Genomic DNA, 22,066 nt, shown 5'->3' on the forward strand with positions numbered 1-22,066 from the left:
TCGTCTTTAAAGAACTAATCCATTCTTTTGCCCGTTTTTATATTGGATTGTCTTTTCATTATTGGAAGAGTTACTTAAATAGCCTACATACAAATCCCTTAGCAGACATGGGATTTTCAGGTATTTTCTCCTATTTAGTCACTTGCCTTTTCACGTTCTTGATGGTGATATTTGAAGCATAGAAGTTTTTAATTTTGATGAAGTAAACTTAATGTGCTTTTGTCTATTGGTGTCGTGTCTAACAAATCATTGCCAAATCCAGTCACAAACATATACACGTCAGCTTTTGTCTAAGAGGTTTATCATTTAGCTCTTAGATTTTAAGTGAATTTTGTATATATGCTATGGGGTAGAGGTCTGATTTTATTACTTTGCATGTGGCTATCCATTTGTCCCAGTACCGTTTGTTACAAAGACTATTCTCATTCCATTTAATTGTCTGGCACCCTTGTGGAAAATCAGTTCACTATAATGTGAGAGTTTATTTTTAGATTCTCAATGTTAATACATTGATCTATATGTCTGTCCTTATGCCAGTACCGTATCAAATTTTATGAAAACTTTTTCCTAGTTATCTTGCAAATTACCAGTCACTTATGTAATAATAAAAAGTCAATGTAGTAGAACTTAACTTTGCTCCTATAGAGATTTTTGCTTCCTGAAGGACCTTTCACCAGCCTATGCCTTGCTGACCCCATGACTCGATGTGAAGTCAGGCTCAAAAAGATAAAATGGTCTTTCTTTAGTGTGTTCAGACTTTATTTATTTATTTATTTATTTATATTTTTATTTTATTTATTTTTTTATTTTTAGAGTATACACAAGCAGGATGTGGGTGTGTGTGTGTGTGTGTGGGAGAGAGAGAGAGAGAGAAGAGAGAGAATTTTTAGCAGGCTTCACACTTAGTGTGGAGGCTGACAGGGGTCTTGATCCCATGACCCTGGGATCATGACCTGAGAGGTTGAGGCTCAACTGACTGAGCCACCCATGTTCCCCGCCTGTGCAAACTTTTAGTCTCTCAGTCAGTGCTGCCCACTTTCACTGCCATCAAATCTTGGCCATAGGATGTCTTGACTCAGTCTACCATTTACTTCATTATATTTTATTCTCTCATTATAACGCATAGACTCACCCATACTTTTCACCATCTAGGAAGGAAAAGATTAACTCTGGGGTATTCCTCTTTCCTGTTAAGCAATCTTGCTAATCCATCATCTTGCAATTCACAATGAGATCCTCTTCTGACCTGGTTCTTGTGTGTAAAACTGGTGTTAATCTTGTTCTTGGCACAGATCCTACATTCTTGGAAAACACAGTAGCCTGTATCGCTTTCTTTCACTTAGAAAGATATGCATAGCTATGCGTTATAGCTCAGCGTATAATGAATGGAATAAACATTACATCATTCAAATAATACAGCTGTACAAAGTGAGGTAGTATTAAGTTGATTTATCAGAGACAAGTAGTAGATTGGTAATTTGAATGACAAAAAATTTTTGAAGCCAACTTGTACGATATGGAGAAGCATTGTGGGACAGCACAAAGACGAAATGGTCTTACCTCCCCCCACAAACAAGGTTGGAGTAAGGTAAAGGAGAATGTGCAGTTAATTGAAGTCGTGCTAAAGGACAGTACATTTGTTGTGCTACTGAGAAGATGAACAATGATTTCATAACATTCTCTTTATTTCCTCACTGAGGGAAGGAGAGTGAAGATTGAGTATTCAATGGATTAAAAAATACTCAAAGCTGCGTATTTCCTTTACTTGAAATCAGATCAAAGGCCCAATTTTGGTTATCAGATTGACTTTTTCTGGTTTTTCAACTTTTGTGCTTCAAATCATATGTCTCTGTGCTTCTACCTTAACTTGAGGGGAGATTCTAAAGAGGCATTCCTGCCTACTTGTAAGAATTGTTGTAATTGAAGGGAATCTTAGGAAACTATCTTAGACACAGGAAGATGGCAGAGGAGTAGGAGGACTCTAGGCTTGCCTCATCCCACCAATACAACTAGATAACAATCAGCTCACCCTGAATACCCCAGAAATCGACCTGAAGACGGACAGAACAAACTCCACAACAAAAGGGAGAGAAGAGGCCACATCAAAGAAGGTCCTTGATGCAGAAATGTCGTCTAGAAGAGAAACAGATCCTGGCTGCTGCAGAGGGGAGAGAGTCGAGGTTGTGGATAAGGGTGAGAGAGAGGAACGCACAGGGGAACGCACAAAGAGAACATTTCCCCATACCCACTGGCTTGGAAAACAAGAGGGGCTGCATTGCGTGAGTTCTTGCAACCAGTAGTGCTTAAAGTCTGGAGTTTTAAAGGGCATCCGGTTTAGCTGGGTTGCAGCCCTGAGGTACTGCACTGCTCTTGGACAGAGGGCAGGCAGACAACGTGGGAGCATACAGCATGGCTACAGTGATCTGAAGAGTGCCTGGGGCACACAGTGGGGAGATTATTTGCTCGTCTCAGAGCACGTCCCTCAGAGGCAAAGTTCAGAGAGACCTGTGTGTAGGAACAAAGCCACTGGCTGCCACCATCTCCTTCTCCTGCCCCTCACCACAAACATAAAGCCACCTGCAGGAAGCAGTGCATTGGTAACACTGGCTACCTAACTTGCTTACACCAAGCACCACCGCCTTGCACTCTGGTGGAACTACCCTTCTCAATCACTCTTGCTTGAGTTCCAGCACAGCAGACCCCTCCCCCAGAAGACCAGGACAAACGCCTGCCCACACCACATCTCCCAACCAGAGAGTTTCCTAGTTAAAACTCGCCACATTCAGGCCAGGGACCAAACACACACCAGACCAGGCAAGGAGAGCCTCTGCAGACGACTGGCCTGAAGGATAGCATAGCCAGAACACAACAGCAGGACACATGCAGCACACACTGGTGACACTCCCTGAAGTGCTAGACCCTAGGCATTCCATGACGTCTTTTCCCTACGTCCATTACTTTGGGAGCAGGTGACATAGTTACCTGGCTTCTCTAACACACAGAAGCTGGCAGATACCTAGACAAAGTGAAAACACAGAGGCATTTATCCCAAATGAAAGAACAGGATAAGACCATGGCCAGAGACCGAAATGGGACAGATGTAAATAACACGCCTAATGGAGAATTTAAAACCATGATCATAAGGATACTCAGTGGACTTGAGAAAAGAATGGAAGACATCAGTGAGACCCTTACCACAGACATAAAAGAGTTCAAGGATCAGAGATGAAGAGTGCAGTAAAATGAACAGCAAGCTGGAAGAAGCAGAGGAACAAATTAATGACCTAGAAGACAAAGTAATGATAAACAATGAAGCTGAAGAAGACAAAGAAGAATTATCCAATGCAAGAATAGACTTAAGGAACTCGGTGACTCCGTCAAATGTAAAAACATTCATATGATAGGAGTCCCAGAAGAAGAAGACAGAGAGAAGGGGACAGATAATTGATTTGAAGACACAATAACTGAAAAATTCCCTAATGTGGAGAAGAAAACAGACATCGAGATCCAGGAGACACAGAGAACTTCCATCAAAATCAACACCCAAGACATGTTGTAATTAAATTTGCAAAATATACTGCTAACAACTTTTTTTTAGTGTTTTGTTCTTTTCTTTTGTTTTGTTTTTGCTTTTGATTTTTCTGTGACAGAATGCAGACACAAGCAGGGGAGGGGCAGAGAGAGAGAGAGAGAGAGAGAGGATCCCAAGCACTCTGTGCTGTCAGTGCAGAGCCCACTGGAGGCTTGAACCCACGAACTGCGAAGTCACGACTAGAGCTAAGATCAAGTCATGCTTAACCGACTGAGCCACGCAGGCGCCCCACTGCTACAAATCTTAAAAGCAGCAAAACATGTCATTAACTTCCAAGGAGAAACCCACAAGGCTAGCAGGAGATTTTTCAACAGAAACTTTGCAAAGCATAAGGAAAAGGCATGATATATTCAAAGTGCTGGATGAGAAAAATCTGCAGCCAAAAATACTCTATCCAGTAAGGCTATCATTCATAATAGAAGGAGAGATAAAGAATTTCTCAGACAAACAATAATGGAAGGAGTTTGTGACCACTAAATCAGCCTGTAAGAAATATTATCGGGGACTCTGAGTGGAAAGGAGAGATCAGAAGTGACAGTATCAAGGCAGAAAATGTAAAAGCAGTAAAAATGTATATTTCTGTAAAAAAAATCAGTCAAGGAATGCCCCAAAACAGGATATACGATAAAATAGCTTATCTAAACCATGGGGAGCAGAAAAAAAAATGAGTTCTAACTTCATTGACCATCAACTTAATATAGACTGCTACACGCAGAGCAGGTGATATACAAATTAATGCTTATCATATACCAAAACCCACTAATAAACATGTCAAGAATAAAGAGAAAGAAATCCAAATATATCATTAAAGCAAATTAGAAAGACATCAAGGCGAGAAAAACAATAAAGGATTTGAGAAAATCTCCAGAAACAACCGCAAAACACGTAGTAAAATGACAATAAATACATACCTGTCAATAATTACTTTGTATATAAATGGAATAAACACCCCAACCAAAAGACCTAGGGTGACAGGATGGATCAAAAAAACACGACCCGTCTGTATGCTGCCTATAAAAACCTCATTTTAGACATAAAGACACCTGCAGATTAAAAGTGAGGGGATGCTCGCACTGTTGGTGGTAATGCAACCTGGTGCAGCCGCTCTGGGAAACAGTGTGGAGGTTCCTCAAAACAATTGAAAATAGAACTACCCTATGGCCCCTCAATAGCACTACTGGGGATTTATGCAAAGGATACAGGAGTGCTGATTCCTAGGGGCACATGTACTCCAATGTCTATAGCAGTGCTTTCAACAATAGCCAAATTGTGGAAAGAGCCTAAAAGCCCATCAACTGATGAATGGATAAAGAGGTGTGGTTTACATATACACTGGAATACTACCTGGCAAGGAGAAAGAGTGAAATCGTGCTATCTGTTGCAATGTGGATGGAACTGGAAGATAATATGCTACATGAAATAAGTCACAGAAAGACAGATATCATATGTTGTCGCTCATATGTGGAATTTGAGAAACTTAACAGAAGACCGTGGGGGAAGGGAAGGGGAAAAATAGTTACAAACAGAGAAGGAGACGGGCAAACCATAGGAGACTCTTGAATGCAGAGAACAAATAGAGGGTTGATGGGGGGGGGGCGGTGGCTGAGAAAGGAAAGTGGGTGGTGGGCATTGAGGAGGGCACTTGTTGGGATGAGCCCTGGGTGTTGTCTATAAGTGATGAACCACAGGAATCTACCCCCAAAACGAAGAGCACACTGTACACGCTGTATGTTAGCCAAGTTGACAATAAATTCTATTAAAAAAAAAATGAAAACGAGGGGATGGAGAAAAAATTTATCACGTTAAAAGAAAATGTAGCGATACTTTTGTTAGACAAAAAGAGTCGTTAAAACAAACACTGTGGGGCACCTGGGTGCCTCAGTCATTTGAGCAACGACTAGGTCTTGGCTCAGGTCATGATCTTATGGCTGGTGGCTTTGAGCCCCATGTTGGGCTCCAGGCTGACAGCATGGAGGCTGCTTGAAATTTTCTCACCCCCTTTCTCTGTCCCTCCCCTACTCTGTCTCTCTCAAAATAAATAAACTTAACCAAAAACAAAGACTGTAGCAAGAGCCAAAGAATGCTACTATATCATAATAAAGGGTACAATGCAATAGGAAGATCTAACGATTGCAAATATTTATGCACCCACCATGAGAGCACTCAAGTACATAAAACAATAACCAACATAAAAGAACTAATTGATAATAACACAGTAATAGGGCAATTTAACACCCCATTTACATCAATAGATCTTAATTTAAAAAATCACCAAAAAATACATCTTAACAGAAAATCACCAAAGAAACAGTGGCTTTGAGCCATACAGAGAAAGACAGTTACAATATGTGTTCACTCGTATGTGGATCCTGAGAAACTTAACAGGAACCCATGGGGGAGGGGAAGGGAAAAAAAAGAGGTTAGAGTGGGAGAGAGCCAAAGCATAAGACACTCTTAAAAACTGAGAACAAACTGAGGGCTGATGGGGGGTGGGAGGGAGCGGAGGGTGGGTGATGGGTATTGAGGAGGGCACCTGTTGGGATGGGCACTGGGTGTTGTATGGAAACCAATGTGACAATAAATTTCATATATTAAAAAAAAGAAAAAAAAGAAACAATGGCTTTGAATGGCAGAGCGGACCAGATTGGACTTAAGAGATTTTTTCAGAACGTTCCATCCTAAAACAGAATACACGTTGTTTTCAAGTGTACATGGAATATTCTCAAGAATGGATCACAAACAAAAAACAGGCCTTAGTTATTAAAAAACAATACATGCAGGTTAAATAACGTGCTGCTACACTGGAATGGGTTAAGCAGGAAATACAAGAAGAAATTTTAAAAAATACATGTATACAAATGGAAATGAGAAAACAATGGTCTGAAACCTTTGAGATGCTGCAAAAGTAGTCCTAAGAGGGAAGTACAAAGCAATATAAGCCTACTTCAAGAAGCAAGAAAAGTTTCAAACAACCTAACTTTACCCCTAAAGGAGCTAGAAAAAGAACAACAAATGAAGCCTGAAGCCAGCAGAAGAAAGCAAGTAATAATGATCAGAGCAGGGGGCCCTTGGGTGGCTTCACTGGTTAAGTGTCTGACTCCATTTTGGCTCAGGTCATGATCTCACAGTAGTGAGATCGAGCCCCGTGTTAGGCTCTGTGCTGGCAGCATGGAACCTGTCTGGGAGTCTCTCTCTCCCTCTCTCTCTCTCTCTCTCAGCCCATCCCCCACTCCTGTGTGGTCTCTCTCAACATAAAATTAAAAAAAGAGATTAAGGCAGAAATGAATGATAGACAAACAAAAAACAGATAAAACTAGAACAGATCAATGAAACCTCGAGCTGGTTCTTTGTAAAAATTAATAAAACTGATAAGGCGTTAGCGAGAGTCATCAACAAAAAACAGAAAAGACCGAAATAAATAAAACCACAAATGTGAGAGTAGAAATAAGAACCAACACCACAGAGATACAAACATTTATGAGAGAATATTATGAAAAAATGTATGCCAACAAATTGGACAACTTAGAAGAAATGAAAAAAATTCCTAGAAACGTATAACTTACCAAACTAAAACAAGAAGAAATAGAAAATTTGAAAAAAAAAATCAATAACCAGCAAGGAAACTGAATCAGGAATAAAAACACTCTCAACACACACAAGTCTAGGAGCAGATGACTTCAGATGTAAATTTTAACATGTAAAGAAGAGCTAATACCAAAAAAAGAAAAAAAGAAAGAAAGAAAGAAAGAAAAGAAAAGGAAACGTTTAACCTGTCCTTTTCAAATTGTTCCAGAAAAACATAAAAGCAAGGGAAATTTCCAAATTCATTCTATGCCAGCTTTACCCTGATACCAAAACCAGATAAAGACACCACAAGGAGAATTACAGGCCAGCATCTCTGATGAACATGCAAAATTCTTCAAGAAAATAAGCAAACTGAATCCAACAATACATTACAAAATCATTCACCAGGAGCAGGGGCAGCTGGGTGGCTTCGTCAGGTAAGCAGCCAACTTCAGCTCAGGTTACGATCTCAAGGTCCTTCGGTTTGAGCCCAGTTTCAGGCTCTGTTGACAGCTTGGACCCTGGAGCCTATTTCAGATTCTGTGTTTCCCTCTCTCTCTGTCCCTCCCTTGCTTGTGCTCTTTCTCAAAAATAAATAAACATTACAAAAAATCGTTCACTATAACCAAATGGGATTTATCCCTGGTGTGCAGGGGTGGTTCAATATTTGCAAATCAATGAATGTGCTACCTCATATTAATTTTCAAAAAAGCATAAAATCATATCATTGCAATAGATGCAGAAAAAGAATTTGACAAACTATAACATCCATTCATGATGGATGTTTTTTAAAATTTTATTTATTTATTTTAATTTTTTTCAATATATGAAATTTATTGTCAAAATGGTTTCCATACAACACCCAGTGCTCATCACAAAAGGTGCCCTCCTCAATACCCATCACCCACCCTCCCCTTCCTCCCACCCCCCATCAACCCTCAGTTTGTTCTCAGTTTTCAAGAGTCTGTCATGTTTGGCTCTCTCCCAGTCTAACCTCTTTTTTTTTATTTTTCCTTCCCCTCCCCCATGGGTTTCTGTCAAGTTTCTCAGGATCCACATACGAGTGAACACATATGGTATCTGTCTTTCTCTGTATGGCTTATTTCACTTAGCATCACACTCTCCAGCTCCATCCACGTTGCCACAAAGGGCCATATTTCATTCTTTCTCATTGCCCTGTAGTACTCCATTGTGTATATAAACCACAATTTCTTTATCCATTCATCAGTTGATGGACATTTAGGCTCTTTCCATAATTTGGCTATTGTTGAGAGTGCTGCTATGAACATTGGGGTACAAGTGGCCCTATGCATCAGTACTCCTGTATCCCTTGGATAAATTCCTAGCAGTGCTATTGCTGGGTCATAGGGTAGGTCTATTTTTAATTTTCTGAGGAACCTCCACACTGCTTTCCAGAGCGGCTGCACCAATTTGCATTCCCACCAACAGTGCAAGAGGGTTCCCGTTTCTCCACATCCTCTCCAGCATCTATAGTCTCCTGATTTGTTCATTTTGGCCACTCTGACTGGCGTGAGGTGATATCTGAGTGTGGATTTGATTTGTATTTCCCTGATAAGGAGCGACGTTGACCACCTTTTCATGTGCCTGTTGGCCATCCGGATGTCTTCTTGAGAGAGGTGTCTATTCATGTTTTCTGCCCATTTCTTCACTGGGTTATTTGTGTTTCGGGTGTGGAGTTTGGTGAGCTCTTTATAGATTTTGGATACTAGCCCTTTGTCCGATATGTCATTTGCAAATATCTTTTCCCATTCCGCTGGTTGCCTTTTCATTTTGTTGGTTGTTTCCTTTGCTGTGCAGAAGCTTTTTATCTTCATAAGGTCCCAGTAATTCATTTTTGCTTTTAATTCCCTTGCCTTTGGGGATGTGTCGAGTAAGAGATTGCTACAGCTGAGGTCAGAGAGGTCTTTTCCTGCTTTCTCCTCTAGGGTTTGGATGGTTTCCTGTCTCACATTCAGGTCCTTTATCCATTTTGAGTTTACTTTTGTGAATGGTGTGAGAAAGTGGTCTAGTTTCAACCTTCTGCATGTTGCTGTCCAGTTCTCCCAGCACCATTTGTTAAAGAGACGGTCTTTTTTCCATTGGATGTTCTTTCCTGCTTTGTCAAAGATGAGTTGGCCATACGTTAGTGGGTCTAGTTCTGGGGTTTCTATTCTATTCCATTGGTCTATGTGTCTGTTTTGGTGCCAATACCATGCTGTCTTGATGATGACAGCTTTGTAGTAGAGGCTAAAGTCTGGGATTGTGATGCCTCCTGCTTTGGTCTTCTTCTTCAAAATTCCTTTGGCTATTCGGGGCCTTTGGTGGTTCCATATGAGTTTTAGGATTACTTGTTCTAGTTTCGAGAAGAATGCTGGTGCGATTTTGATTGGGATTGCATTGAATGTGTAGATAGCTTTGGGTAGTATTGACATTTTGTCAATATTTACTCTTCCAATCCATGAGCAGGAATGTCTTTCCATTTCTTTATATCTTCTTCAATTACCTTCATAAGCTTTCTATAGTTTTCAGCAAACAGATCTTTTACATCTTTGGTTAGATTTATCCCTAGGTATTTTATGCCTCTTGGCGCAATTGTGAATGGCATCAGTTTCTTTATTTGTCTTTCTGTTGCTTCATTGTTAGTGTATAAGAAGGCAACTGATTTCTGTACATTGATTTTGTATCCTGCAACTTTGCTAAATTCATGTATCAGTTCTAGCAGACTTTTGGTGGAGTCTATCGGATTTTCCACCTATAGTATCATGTCATCTGCAAAAAGCGAAAGCTTGACTTCATCTTTGCCAATTTTGATGCCTTTGATTTCCTTTTGTTGTCCGATTGCTGATGCTAGAACTTCCAACACTATGTCAAACAACAGTGGTGAGAGTGGGCATCCCTGTCGTGTTCCTGATCTCAGGGAAAAAGCTCTCAGTTTTTCCCCATTGAGGATGATGTTAGCTGTGGGCTCGTCATAAATGGCTTTTATGATCTTTAAGTATGTTCCTTCTATCCCGACTTTCTCAAGGGTTTTTATTAAGAAAGGGTGCTGAATTTTGTCAAAGGCCTTTTCTGCACCGATTGACAAGATCATATGGTCATGATGGGTGTTTTGAAGAGCAGCACACCTCAACAAAGTAGGCTTAAAGGAACCATACCTCGACAGAATAAAGGCCATATATAGAAAATGAACAGCTAATATGATCCTAACTGGGGAAAAACTGAGAGAAAAACTTCTTAGATCTTGCTTCTAGTTATCTGCTTCTTCTCATTAGCACTGTTGGTTGTTAATAAATTAAGCTTAACATTTATTACATCCTACTTTAATGGAGACCAACTTCTCCTATACAAGTTTATGTGTCATCTCTTTTTTTTTTCACCCACTGCTCCATTTATCATTTTTGTTTCTTTCTTAAAGAAATCCCCAAAGGTTAGATTTCTTTTGTTCACAAATGTGTTAGGAAAAGCGTGGCCAGGACAGCTAGTGTCTGCCCCGCTCAGCTTCAGGTGGGGCAACTGAAAGGTTTGGGGCTGGATCCATTTGAAGACTTGTTCACTAACGTCTGGTTGTTGATGCTGGCTGTTGCCTGGGACTTCAGTTCAGGAGGCAGCAGAAACACTTAAACTGACACACCTGGACCCTCTTTGTGGCCTAGACTTCCTCACTAGATGGGGAGCTAGATTCCAAGTAAGCAGCCTGAGATACAGAGCAAGGCAGAATCTGTATCGCCTTTTGTCACCTAGGCTTGGAATACACACAGCATCATAGTCACATATTCTGTTCATTAGGAGCAAGCCACTAAGGTTGTTCCATGGTCTTTTTTTTTTATTGAATTAATATTTGAAACCTATGGACACCTTTAAAAAGCAGTATAATTTACCCACTGGCCACAAATGTTTGTATTCCTCCCACCTGAAAAATACATTCACTCCCCTCCCCCTCCAATACCTCCTGCAAGTCTCAGTTATCATGGCATCAGGTTCAGGGCTTGAGTCCAAGATCTTACCATCTTAATCAGGTGCAGTGGGGATAAGCTGCCTGGGTTATGGTATCTAAAGTATAGCCCCTTGAGTGCAAGTGTTCTCAATATGAGGACTTGAGAACGAAAGAGACAGTTATTTACCACTCACAAATGCAACATTCTAGTCAACTGCTGAAGACTCTCCCATTCAGAAAAAGAAGATGGGAAGCACCCTAGTCCATAAGAGTTTTGAAATATAGCCTGATGCATGCTGTCAATTCTTAGGATAGGGTTTAGTCCTAACCACGGGAATACTTTCTCCATGTCTCTTCCCTTTCTTTACTCTTTGAGTTCTTGGTTCCTTCCTTTTCATAAGGAATGACCCGTATTTGCAGCTGTTTTTTCATCCTGCTTCCTCCCTGTGGGACTTCTAAGACCCAAAGGCCTCTTTTCCTTTTGCAAGATTTGGTCTCTTGTAGTCCAAGCTAGCAAATAGTATGTTTGCTACTATAAATCTCTTACCTTTTTTAGTTTTCTATAAATAGTACTGGATTTCATGCCGTGTTGTAGCAAAGCGACCCTCCCAAGTCCTTTTGAGATCAGCTTTTCGCTTCAGGTTTCCTGTGAAGCTCTTATATGACAATGCCTTTAAAATTCGTCTACTCTTGGGGCTCCTGGCTGGCTCAGTTGGTAGAGCATGTGACACTTGATCTCTGGGTGCTGAGTTTAAGCCCCATGTCGGGTGTGGAACCTACTTTAAAAAAAATCTTATAGTCTTAAGATCCCTAAAGAAATTGGAGGCATACCTTAAATCTTTCTGTTTTCCTGGTAGCACCCTGGATTTTCTCGTCACTTAAAAGCCATTTCTTCATGTTGGCATTATTTGCCAGTTCCACATGTAGAGAGGCTGTAAATGAGAAACAGATACTTGAACCCAGTAAGTCCTGGTTCCTTTCAGTTGCATAGTCTTTCTTTAGTTTCTCTTTCCTATCCGTTTTACTTTCAGGTATTTTGTAGCATGACTTCCCTTTCCTTCAGTGTCATTTTCTTCACTTGCTTAGAAACCCTTGCTGTCAGCCTCTTCACAGGCCATCAGGCTTCCACTAAGAGTCTTGTGGAGGCCCTGTTTGGGTCTCATTCTTATGCTTTTCTACATCTTTCCAGGTTCCACCTACCTCCCAGTTCAAAGGAAGTTTAGTTTTAGGTTTTTTTCAATAGCAGCACACCGGTTTTAGTATCAGTATCTGTGGTAGTAATTGACTGCTGCATAATAAGCCACCTCAAAGCCTAGTAGTTCAAAACAGCATTTATCTTGTTCACCAATCTTTAGTTTAGGCAAAGCAGAGTAGGGCAACTCATTTCTTCTTCATTTGGCATCAGCTGGCATAACTGGAAGCTGGAGACTAGAATCATCTAAAGGCTTGTTCATGCACGTGTTTGGCTGTTGAGGCTGGCCTTTGGCTAGGACGTTGGCTAGTCTCAGCTGGAGTATCTACATGAAGACTCACTAGGTAGCCTGGGATTCCTCACAACGTGGTGGCTGGGTTCTAAGGGTGAGCTTCCCTAGACAAAGAAAGTCAGATGGAAGCTGTATCACATTTTCCAAGCTGGCCTTAAAAATCACAGCAGTTCTGCATATTCTGTTCACTAGAAACCAGTTACTGAAGCTAGCATATATTTAAGGGGAGGGATTTTCACAGAAGTATCAACAAATTTATAAAACGACCACATCCACTCACCTTGTCTTACCAATCATATGTAATGGATGGAAGACCTTTCCAACTCAGCATCACTGAAACTCCAGCCAGTTTTGTTGTTGTGGTTGTTGTTGTTGTGTAGTATGATCTCTTATTTTCTAGAGTGTAACAAAGGATTACAAGATAACAGTATTGAAATAAGTTTTTATTTTGCCTCAAAAAAATATGTGGATTATCCAATTAAAGTTTTACCTTGGGAGATGTGATTTCTTAACCTGGAGAATCATTTCTCCTGGGAATGCAGTTCAAATTAGCATTAAAACATTTGCAGCTCAGAAAAAGGCCGTGGCATTAGAATCATTACCTATAGATTCACGAATTACAGTCTTATTTTCAGAGTCTTATCTTGGGATGTATTTTTGGACGCGTGCAAACATAAGTCAATATGATATTGCTAAAACTTCTTTAAAAATGATGGAGTGTGAAGATGGGGGAAGGGCTAAGAGACTTTCTCCTAAGAGGGGACTTATTTTATGAAAGAAAGATATGAAAGAATGATAGAAAAATAAAAGTATAGAATCAAGTGCAAATGTTGTGTAGTAAAGACAATGATAGCAAAGATCTATTTCAGTAACACCTGATGGCTTTAAGTTTGCTCTTGATTTTCTGAGTTGTTTAAGGTTCCACATTCTAAGACAGGTAACATTTTATTGCAAATGAGTTTATTTAAAATTTTGAGTGCCTGGCTGGCTCAGTTACTCTTGATCTTGAGATTGTGAGTTCAAGCCTCACATTGGGCTTAGAGATTACTTAAAATCTGAAAAAAAATTTTGATCGTAGTTTTGAGTTAGACTCTTTTCACTCCACTTCCAAACTATAGTGTTTTATTCATGCAGGCTGATGTCCTTACAACAGATCTGGAAACTACATCTTCAAAAGGTCTACACCTGGATGCAAAAAATCAAATTCTTCAACAAGAGTTATTATCAATGAAAGCTTTCGAAGAAGAACGTGAAAAACTAGAGAGCAATAACAAGAAGTTACAACGAGAAGTAGTAAAATTGAAACAATTTATGGAAATGAATATGGTAGAACGCAGTCAAGTGGAACAGTATAAACGGGAGATTGAAGAAAGAGCACGACTGGACACAGTACAAAAATTACACGAAGTCAACCTGTTTTTACAGGTTAATTGATCTGTAATGTGCTTTCGTTCATTTCACTGCAAATTACATTTTGGATAGATGTATTGTACGGGCTTCCTCTACTTGCTTTATGGAAATTTGTAGATTTCTGGAGGCATTTGTTCCTCCCTTTAAAGATTTCAGTTTTCATCATTGTTCCTACTAAATCGAGAGGATAAGAAAAAATGATGATTTAAACAACTAGTCTCACTATGAAGAGGAAAAGAAAAATTATGATTTAAAAATTGCACTCTACTTGGATTATTCTTAAGTTTATTGTTGACTTTTAAAATTTTGTCATTGATTCTATTATTTGAATTATCATATTGCGTGAATACTAATACAGGAATGATTGAACTTTAATTTTATAAATCATATTTAATTCAGTTGACATTGATGATAAATATTTTACACTCGGGCTTTTTTTTTTCCTTTAAAATTGCTCTCTGAATCATTGACTCAGAACTAAAGGAAACAGGTATAATTAATTATTCAGATTATAGCTATTTAAAAACTCTCCTGTTAATTTGCTTTAGGCACAAGCAGCAGCTCAAGAAAACTTGGACCAGTTAAGAGAAAATGCTCATGCTTCAACGAGAAGTCAAATGGAACTTAGAATTAAAGATCTGGAATCTCAGGTCTCTACAATGAAGACGTCTCAAGAAGATTCTACTAAAACAGAGTTGGAAACCTACAGGCAACTCTACCTAGAAGAATTAAAAGTTAGAAAGTCCTTGAGAAGTGAACTGAACAGGTAAGCCAAAACAGAATCATAGCCAAGAAATTTAGCTTATTCATTTGCCTCTAAAGCATAATTTCTGTGGAGCCAAGATCATGAGATGAGTAGGAAGTGAAAGCCAACTAGATCGTGTAATTTTGGAAAATGATGTTTCTAAGTGAACTTACCTTTGAAATGTTAGTCCAGGACAGTTTGCATCCCTCCTCTTCTTTTTGGTTTTACAGGACCTCTTCTCCCACCCCACCGCCCCCGCCCCCCCCTCCCCGCCCTGTATATTTTCCATTGATCGGATCTGCTAGTCTTTAAGTGCATTGTTTGAAGCTTTCTCATTTAGAAGCATATTATTATAAAATTGCTTGTCAGAAGTACCCTAAATAGAAATGTCGATGAGTTCATTTTTGGAAGATGACATCTTTAACCTAAAAGGTCAAGTACTACTACTACTCATCCTGGCAGCTTGGTACATTTATTCTCTTGATTGTGAACTTTGGTATTATTACTAGAGTGGGCCTTGAGACAAACTGTCCTTTATGGTTTTTCTACTTTACATAATGGCATACATGTGAAATACAGAAAGACTCACACAGGGCTGAAGGGGAGTAGCGTTCCCAAAGTGGCTAAAAAGAGCACCGTGGTGGGAGGGAGGTATGTGGAAGACTGAAGACAGAAAGGGCAGATTCTGCCTCCAGTGCCTTGGTAACTGTTATAAGCTAATTGCCTCTGTAGCTGTTTTAATTCTTTCTGATCACACGTCTGCCATCTACTATCTCCCCTAGAGATTGTTGGTCTCAGTGATTCCTCGGTGTCAAATGCTCAGTTTCTTTGAGATAGTAAGTGAAATGTACAAGAGTGGTGAAAGCAAACGCTTGAAAATGTCTTTGAGGGATGGTTTATTTTTAGATCTGTAAACAGGTTTACTAAATATAAGTGTGTATATATACTGGCATCCTGAAGGGTGTTGTCAGTACAGCCATTCCAGAAGACAGCAAGTATTATTCGTTAAGCCATGTACATCACTGATAGCCACTTCTCTCCCTTCCCTAACTTGAATTTTTAGTTAGGGATCCCCCTGGAAACATAAGTATTTCTTTAGAACAATTTTAAAAGTATAATGTTAGATAGTAGGTGTGCTCTGTCACATGTTCAGTGTTAAAACACTGTTCAATGGCAAATGCTATTGACTATTATGGAAACTTAAAAAGATGTAAGTCATTTAGGAATGATTTAGGGAAAAAGAAAATGTATTTGTGTTTTTTAATCTTCACAGGACTAATGAGAGACTGTCAGAGAGTAATACAAAACTTCTTGCGGAGAGACAGCAGCATCAAACTTCACTCAGGACTCTTACTATGAGCCTAGGCCTGGAAACACCTTATTGTGGACATTTTGGAAATAATTCAGTGCTCAATGGAAACCTTACTCCAAGAAGAAACTTAGGGATTCCTACCTTAAACCCATGGCTGTCATATGCCTACTGGGAGACTTCCTTGTGGAAGGTTAGTTATATTATCTGTTTTACTTTGGGTTTCAGATATCTGATATAATTGTTGCTTTTACTTTGGTGAAATTCTGAGTTGTTTAAGTATCTAATACATACGAAGTAAAAGTCATAATTATATATGCTAAGAAAGAACTGAGGTAAATTTTATATATATATAAATTTTACATATGTGTGTATATATATATATATTAGTCCCTTGATCTCTCATTTCCAAGAGATACTTATTTTTATTTTATTTTAGCGAGAGAATGAGTGAGTGCATGCAGGGGAGGGGCAAAAGGAGAGGGAGAAAGAGAATCCCAAGCAGGTTTCATGCTCAGCACTGAGCCGAATGTGGGGCTCAGTCTCAAAACCATGAGATCATGACCTGAATCAAAATCAAGATTTGGACACTGAAAACAACTGAGCCACCCAGGTGTGCCACAAGAGACACCTAGTATTAACTGTATTCAATAAATATAACTAAACTGACCCATGTTAAATTTCTTGAAAAGCTTTCATTTAAATTTGATTTTAGAAAGTAAATGTTATTGCCTGTTGACCACAGGTACACTTAGATGCTTGGACTTATTTTCGGTTGGCAGTGGTTCATAAACATTTGAAGGTTTTGCTATCATCCAGTTTTTGCACCCCTGTATGTCAGTGAATGATCGTCCTCCAAACACTTAACGACATATGAATGTTTACTATTTAAAAGAATCCAAGGGGGTGCCTGGGTGGCTCAGTCATTTCAGCGTCTAACTCTTGATCTCAGCTCAGGTTTTGATCTCAGGGTCATGAGTTCAAGTCCTGCATTGGGCTCTACACTAAGCGTGGAGGCTACTTTAAACAAAAAAAAAATAACCCATGGTAAGTCCTTTTTCATGAATTAAATCAACTTGTAACACTAAAAAGGTTAATTTCTCTTTTAAGTTAAATTTTTGCTATTTTCTTACATGAGAATACATCTTTAATTGCTCTCTTACTTATGGCACTCTTTTTTCTTTTTACTTTTTTTTTTTTGACTAATAGCACCTCTTTCAATTTTTATAAAATATCTTGCTGAGCGATTGTAGAGCATTTTATAAATAGCTAAATCAAGCAAATATGTGAATTTTTAAAATGAAGCTTTTATTTCTTCAAATGAGTTCTTTGCCCGTTTCTCTTTTCTTTTTCTGGAACCCCTTGAATGCAAGTATTATTACACTGGATGTTGTCCCACAGGTCCCTTAACCTAGTCTCATTTTTAAAGTTCTTTTTTCTTTTTTGTTTTTCAGCTTGGATGATTTCTACTACCCTGTCTTGCAAATTGTTGATCTGTTCTTCTGCATCTTCTTATCTGCTGTTGATTCCCCCTAGTGTATTTGTCATTTCTGTTATTGTATCCTTCAGCTCTGATTGGTTCTTTTTTATATGTTCTATCTCTTTGTAGATGTTATCACTGGATCCATTCATTCTCCTCCCAAGTTCACTGAGCATCTTTATGACCTTTACCTTGAACTCATCACTTCTCTCTGTTTTTTTTTCTTAGTTTTTTTTCTTAGTTTTGTTAGTTTTTTTTTTCCTTAGGTTTTGTCATGTTCTTTCATTTGGGAGGTATTCCTCTGTGTCCTCAGTTTGTCTGACTTTCTATGTTTGTTTCTAAAATGGTTTCTTTCAACTTTTTCTCTCTTTTGAGTGGGCGTTGCTTTTGAACAATGTACATTAGTTATGAAGTCAAGGAAGAAGAGAATGTTTCTGTAAGTGTTGTCTAGTCATTTTTCTTGGTGGAGCTGTGACAGGTGACACTGGGTAGGCGACAAGTAACACTGCTCTTCTCTTTCTAAATTCAGAACACAGGAGACAGGGAGATGGAGAGAAACTTAGCTTTATTACTAATACACACTAACGAATTGGAGGATATGATTTAGGTTATGTTAGCCACACTGGGCTTCCTCCCAAATTGGGCACTTCCCCACACAGTTGTCAATTGAGGAAACAAATGCTTGACACCCACCCTGGGGGCAGGGTGCTTACCACAGAGCTGAGAGCAGACCCAAATTCATGTTACTGTGGGCAGGCACATCTTTTCAAAGAGGAGACTCAGAAACACATAAGCACTGCCTAGCTCCTTCTCCCAAATTCACCTGTTAGGTAAGTCTCCCTTCCTGTCGGGAGGGAGAGAGAGAGAAGTCCAAATGTGAGAAGTGAAGGTTCACCTATTATTTCTGACTGGATTTCAATTATAAATAAAGTGAATTGTGTCTTTTGTACATACCAACTAATGATGAGAGGTTAGACAGAAGCATGCTAGATGGGAAAGAGAAATCTGTTGGGTTTTAAATTTTGCTGTAAATAACCACACCATGGGTTCACTCATTTGTTGATTGAGTTTGATAAACCAAATTTCTTTGGAAGAAATAAATCATTCTTTCAGGAAGAATTTCCTCAGTTTCAGCTTGCTTGCTTCACCTGAAGATTTTCTCTCTCAAGTTCTCTGTCCTGTGGTTTCAAACAGTTGTACTTAAAAATTGACTGCTACTAAAAGGAGTTAACATAATTTCTGTTCCTTTATTTTTATTCACGACTTTAAAATTTGTAATTTAGTTAGAGAGCAACTATCGTGTGCCTCATACCTAAACATTATTGAGCCACATGACAAAGTTTTATGTATTCATTTTCTCTGAGTTATACTTAAAATATACATATTTTTCCTGACTATGAGGAAGTAACTGGCATAGAACTCTAGCCTTGGTAAGACCGGAAGTGTATTCCTGGTCTGCATCTAGTTGGCTTCATGATCTCAGGCAAAGAACACTCTCTCTGAGCCCTTTTTGTCTATGACGCAAAATTCGGGATTTTGACTAAATTAGTGACTTTTATACCTTCAACATAATTTTTTTTCAAAGAATAGAACGTAATTTTTTTTGCATTAAACTGTATTGTGTAAAACAGAGAGAAGTAGAGCTGTCTAACAAAAGGAGAGATGGAGGCTATGGCTGTGACTTCCTTGTCCCTCAATCCTGCGGTGGGTGTCCCCATCCGAACCTTAGATTTCTATGGGCCATATTTGAATGCTAACAGTAATGAGAAAATCCTTCTAATTAAAAATTCTTTAAAAGTGTTCTTTGAATTAAAATTTGCTGATATATAGTTTTTCTGTGTATAATTTTCTCACCCTCTTATATTTCTGATAAATGGAAAGGTATACATAAAAGTACACATGTGTCCTTATTCATGGACTTGAAAGCTATTTTCACCATCGAAACACAGTTTTTACCTAGAAATAAACATAAAGGTCACAGAGGTAAATATTTAGGAAAAGAGCTTTTGGGGAAAAGATGCAACATTACCTTGGTAGTTCCTTAAGTCATGTCATGTAAAAAACGTGGTTTCTATTTTATATCGATATTATTAATAGTAATATAAAATTGTTTGAATAAAGCCTTCCCCCATCATCTGGTATTGAGTTATTAATTTTATAAGTCTGGTATAGTAATGTTGTCCCATTCATTTTATAAGGCCTGAATATAATGCTATTGTCAAAAAAGTGTTATGGTTCCTCAAAAACTTAAAAATAGATATTCATTAATTCCACTACTGCGTATTTACCCAAAGAAAATGAAAACACTACTTTGAAAAGTTGTGTGCATCCCTATGTTTATTGAAACATTGTTTGCAATAACCAAAATATGGAAGCAACCTAAGTGTCCACCGATAGATGAATGGATAAAGAAGATGTGTAATATGTATACAATGAAATATACCTCAGCTATCAAAAAGAATGAGATCTTGCCATTTGTGACAACATTGATAGACCTAGAAGGTATTATGCGAGGTGAAATAAATCGGAGAAAGACAAATAAATACCATCTGATTTCACTTACATGTGGAATATAAAAAAACCAAACAAGTCAACAAACAGAATCATAAGTACAGAGGACACATTGGTGGTTGGTAGAGGGGAGGTGGGTAGAGAGTAAGGACAAAATAGGTGAAGAGGAGGAAGAGGTACAAATTCCAGTTATAAAATAGGTAAGTCACAGGAATGAAGAATACAGCATATGAAGTATCGTCAATAATATTGTATTAATGTTGTATGGTGACAGAGGGTAACTACACGTACGGTAGTGAGCATAGCATAGTGTCTACAATTGTCCAATCTGAATTTGTATACTGAAATGAGTGTAACATTGTCTGTCAACTATCCTTCAATTAAAAAAAGGTATTAGGGAAAACAGTCTCTGAAAATATTGGGAAACATGTCAGCCAAAACATTTGTCCTCACACCTACATTTGTAAAGACATTGGAATCCTTATCACCAGTGTTGATTATGTTCAGTACGCTATTTTGGAGCCCGTTTGGGGCATTCAGGGAGAGGCTACCTTGTATAAGAAAGATCTAAATAAGAACATTCTAGATAGGAACAGTTGTAATATACAGTTGACCCTTGACCAACACGGTTTCGAACTGTGTGGGTCTACTTTACTTACACATGGATTATTTTTGGATACTGTATAGTACTGTAAGTGTATTTCCTCTTCCTTCTGTTTTTCTCAATGTCATTTTTTTTTGCCCTGGCTTATTCTACTGTACAAAACATGTACGAATCGACTGTTTATGTTACCGGTAAGGCTTCCGGTCAACAGTAGGTGATTAGTAATTAAGTTTTGGGGGGATGAAAAAATTATATGCAGGTTTTTGACTGCACCGCAACCCCTGTGTTATTCAAGGGTCACCTGTAGTTGGAAATATTCGTACACCTTTCATAAGTAAGTAGATAGCCATCACTTTAATAAGTCAAGTGTTTCCAAACTTGGTCCTAATTTGGAGAAAGGAAACAAAGTTACAATTGAAAATTGTATATTGTTTCCTTATCTCTAATTGAGAAAGTTATAAATCAGAAGCTAAATTTGAAAACTGTTGCAACCCTCTATTTTTCCTTTCTTCAAAGAGATTTTCTGAAATCTTTGTGTGCATATGAAAAGAAATAAGTGTTTTAGTCATAATACAGATAGCACTCAATTTTTTGCCAGTAGAATTTTCCACATGACAGCATGACAGTCCCACTTTCTTCATTTTATATGTATTTAAGAGTCGGTCTTGAAAAATTAACAGCAAAAGCATTCCTTCAAACTTTGTGTTTCTAAAAGTGAAAGAATGGAAAGCCCATTTTAAGGAACAATTCATTCAGGTAAAAAACTGATTAAACTTTCTTAAAGGGCAGGTTTTCTAATCATTTCCAAGTAATAATTCAGTATACTATATGATTCTTGTTTAAACTTTTTTGTACCAGTAAGATCAAACATCACCTTTCAGAGATTATACACATTCAATAGATCAATATTAATTGTGCTTTTTATCAGATTCACTTAAATAGCATTATACATACATATATATATATACACACACACACATATATATATAATATACACATATTATATATACGTATACACACACACACACATATATACACACATATATACGTGTGTGTGTGTCTGTATGTATCTGTTCTCCATTACCTACAACTAACATAAAATAGGTAGGAATTTATTTTACTCATGTGATTGTCTTTCTATGGAAGTAATCCCTAACTTTGGTTTAATCTCTACAAGTATTGTTTCAAGACCACATGTCGTAAGCTATATATAATTCCTACAATGCCTTTTGTTTACCTTACACATTCTAAATAATATTTGACTTATCTCAGATGCAGCGCGAGTTGGAGAAAGGAGTAACCAGAGCACTAGAAGAAGGTATGTTGCCAAAAATATATGAAGTTAGATATCATTGATTTCTGAAATAAACTATAAATAGTAAATGGCATCCCTTTCCATTGTTTGGATAATGGATACTGCATTCACATTTTTT

General features: G+C 38.3%; 1 protein-coding gene and 1 long non-coding RNA gene across 10 annotated transcripts in view; one reads left to right on the plus strand and one right to left on the minus strand.

Annotated features, from left to right (window-relative positions):
• Window positions 1-22,066, plus strand: part of LOC125149256 (ankyrin repeat domain-containing protein 26-like) — a 112,094-nt gene that overhangs the window by 88,278 nt on the left and 1,750 nt on the right. For 8 of the 9 annotated variants that reach the window (XM_047828101.1, XM_047828110.1, XM_047828104.1 and 5 more), the window contains 4 exons: window positions 13,709-13,999; window positions 14,533-14,750; window positions 16,003-16,231; window positions 21,906-21,951. In XM_047828101.1, the coding sequence (XP_047684057.1) occupies window positions 13,709-13,999; window positions 14,533-14,750; window positions 16,003-16,231; window positions 21,906-21,951 (784 nt within the window). Of the gene's footprint in view, window positions 1-13,708; window positions 14,000-14,532; window positions 14,751-16,002; window positions 16,232-17,492; window positions 17,782-21,905; window positions 21,952-22,066 lie in introns of those variants that run through there. The other variant, XM_047828107.1, reaches the window with a different exon arrangement.
• LOC125149257 (uncharacterized) lies at window positions 17,822-19,816 on the minus strand. The gene is made up of 3 exons (XR_007145867.1): window positions 19,373-19,816; window positions 18,232-18,696; window positions 17,822-18,037 (listed from the first exon to the last, which is right to left on the minus strand). It is a non-coding gene; the product is annotated as an uncharacterized LOC125149257 (long non-coding RNA).

This window comes from Prionailurus viverrinus, chromosome D3 (genome assembly GCF_022837055.1).
Source record: "Prionailurus viverrinus isolate Anna chromosome D3, UM_Priviv_1.0, whole genome shotgun sequence".
NCBI classification, from domain to species: Eukaryota; Metazoa; Chordata; class Mammalia; order Carnivora; family Felidae; genus Prionailurus; species Prionailurus viverrinus.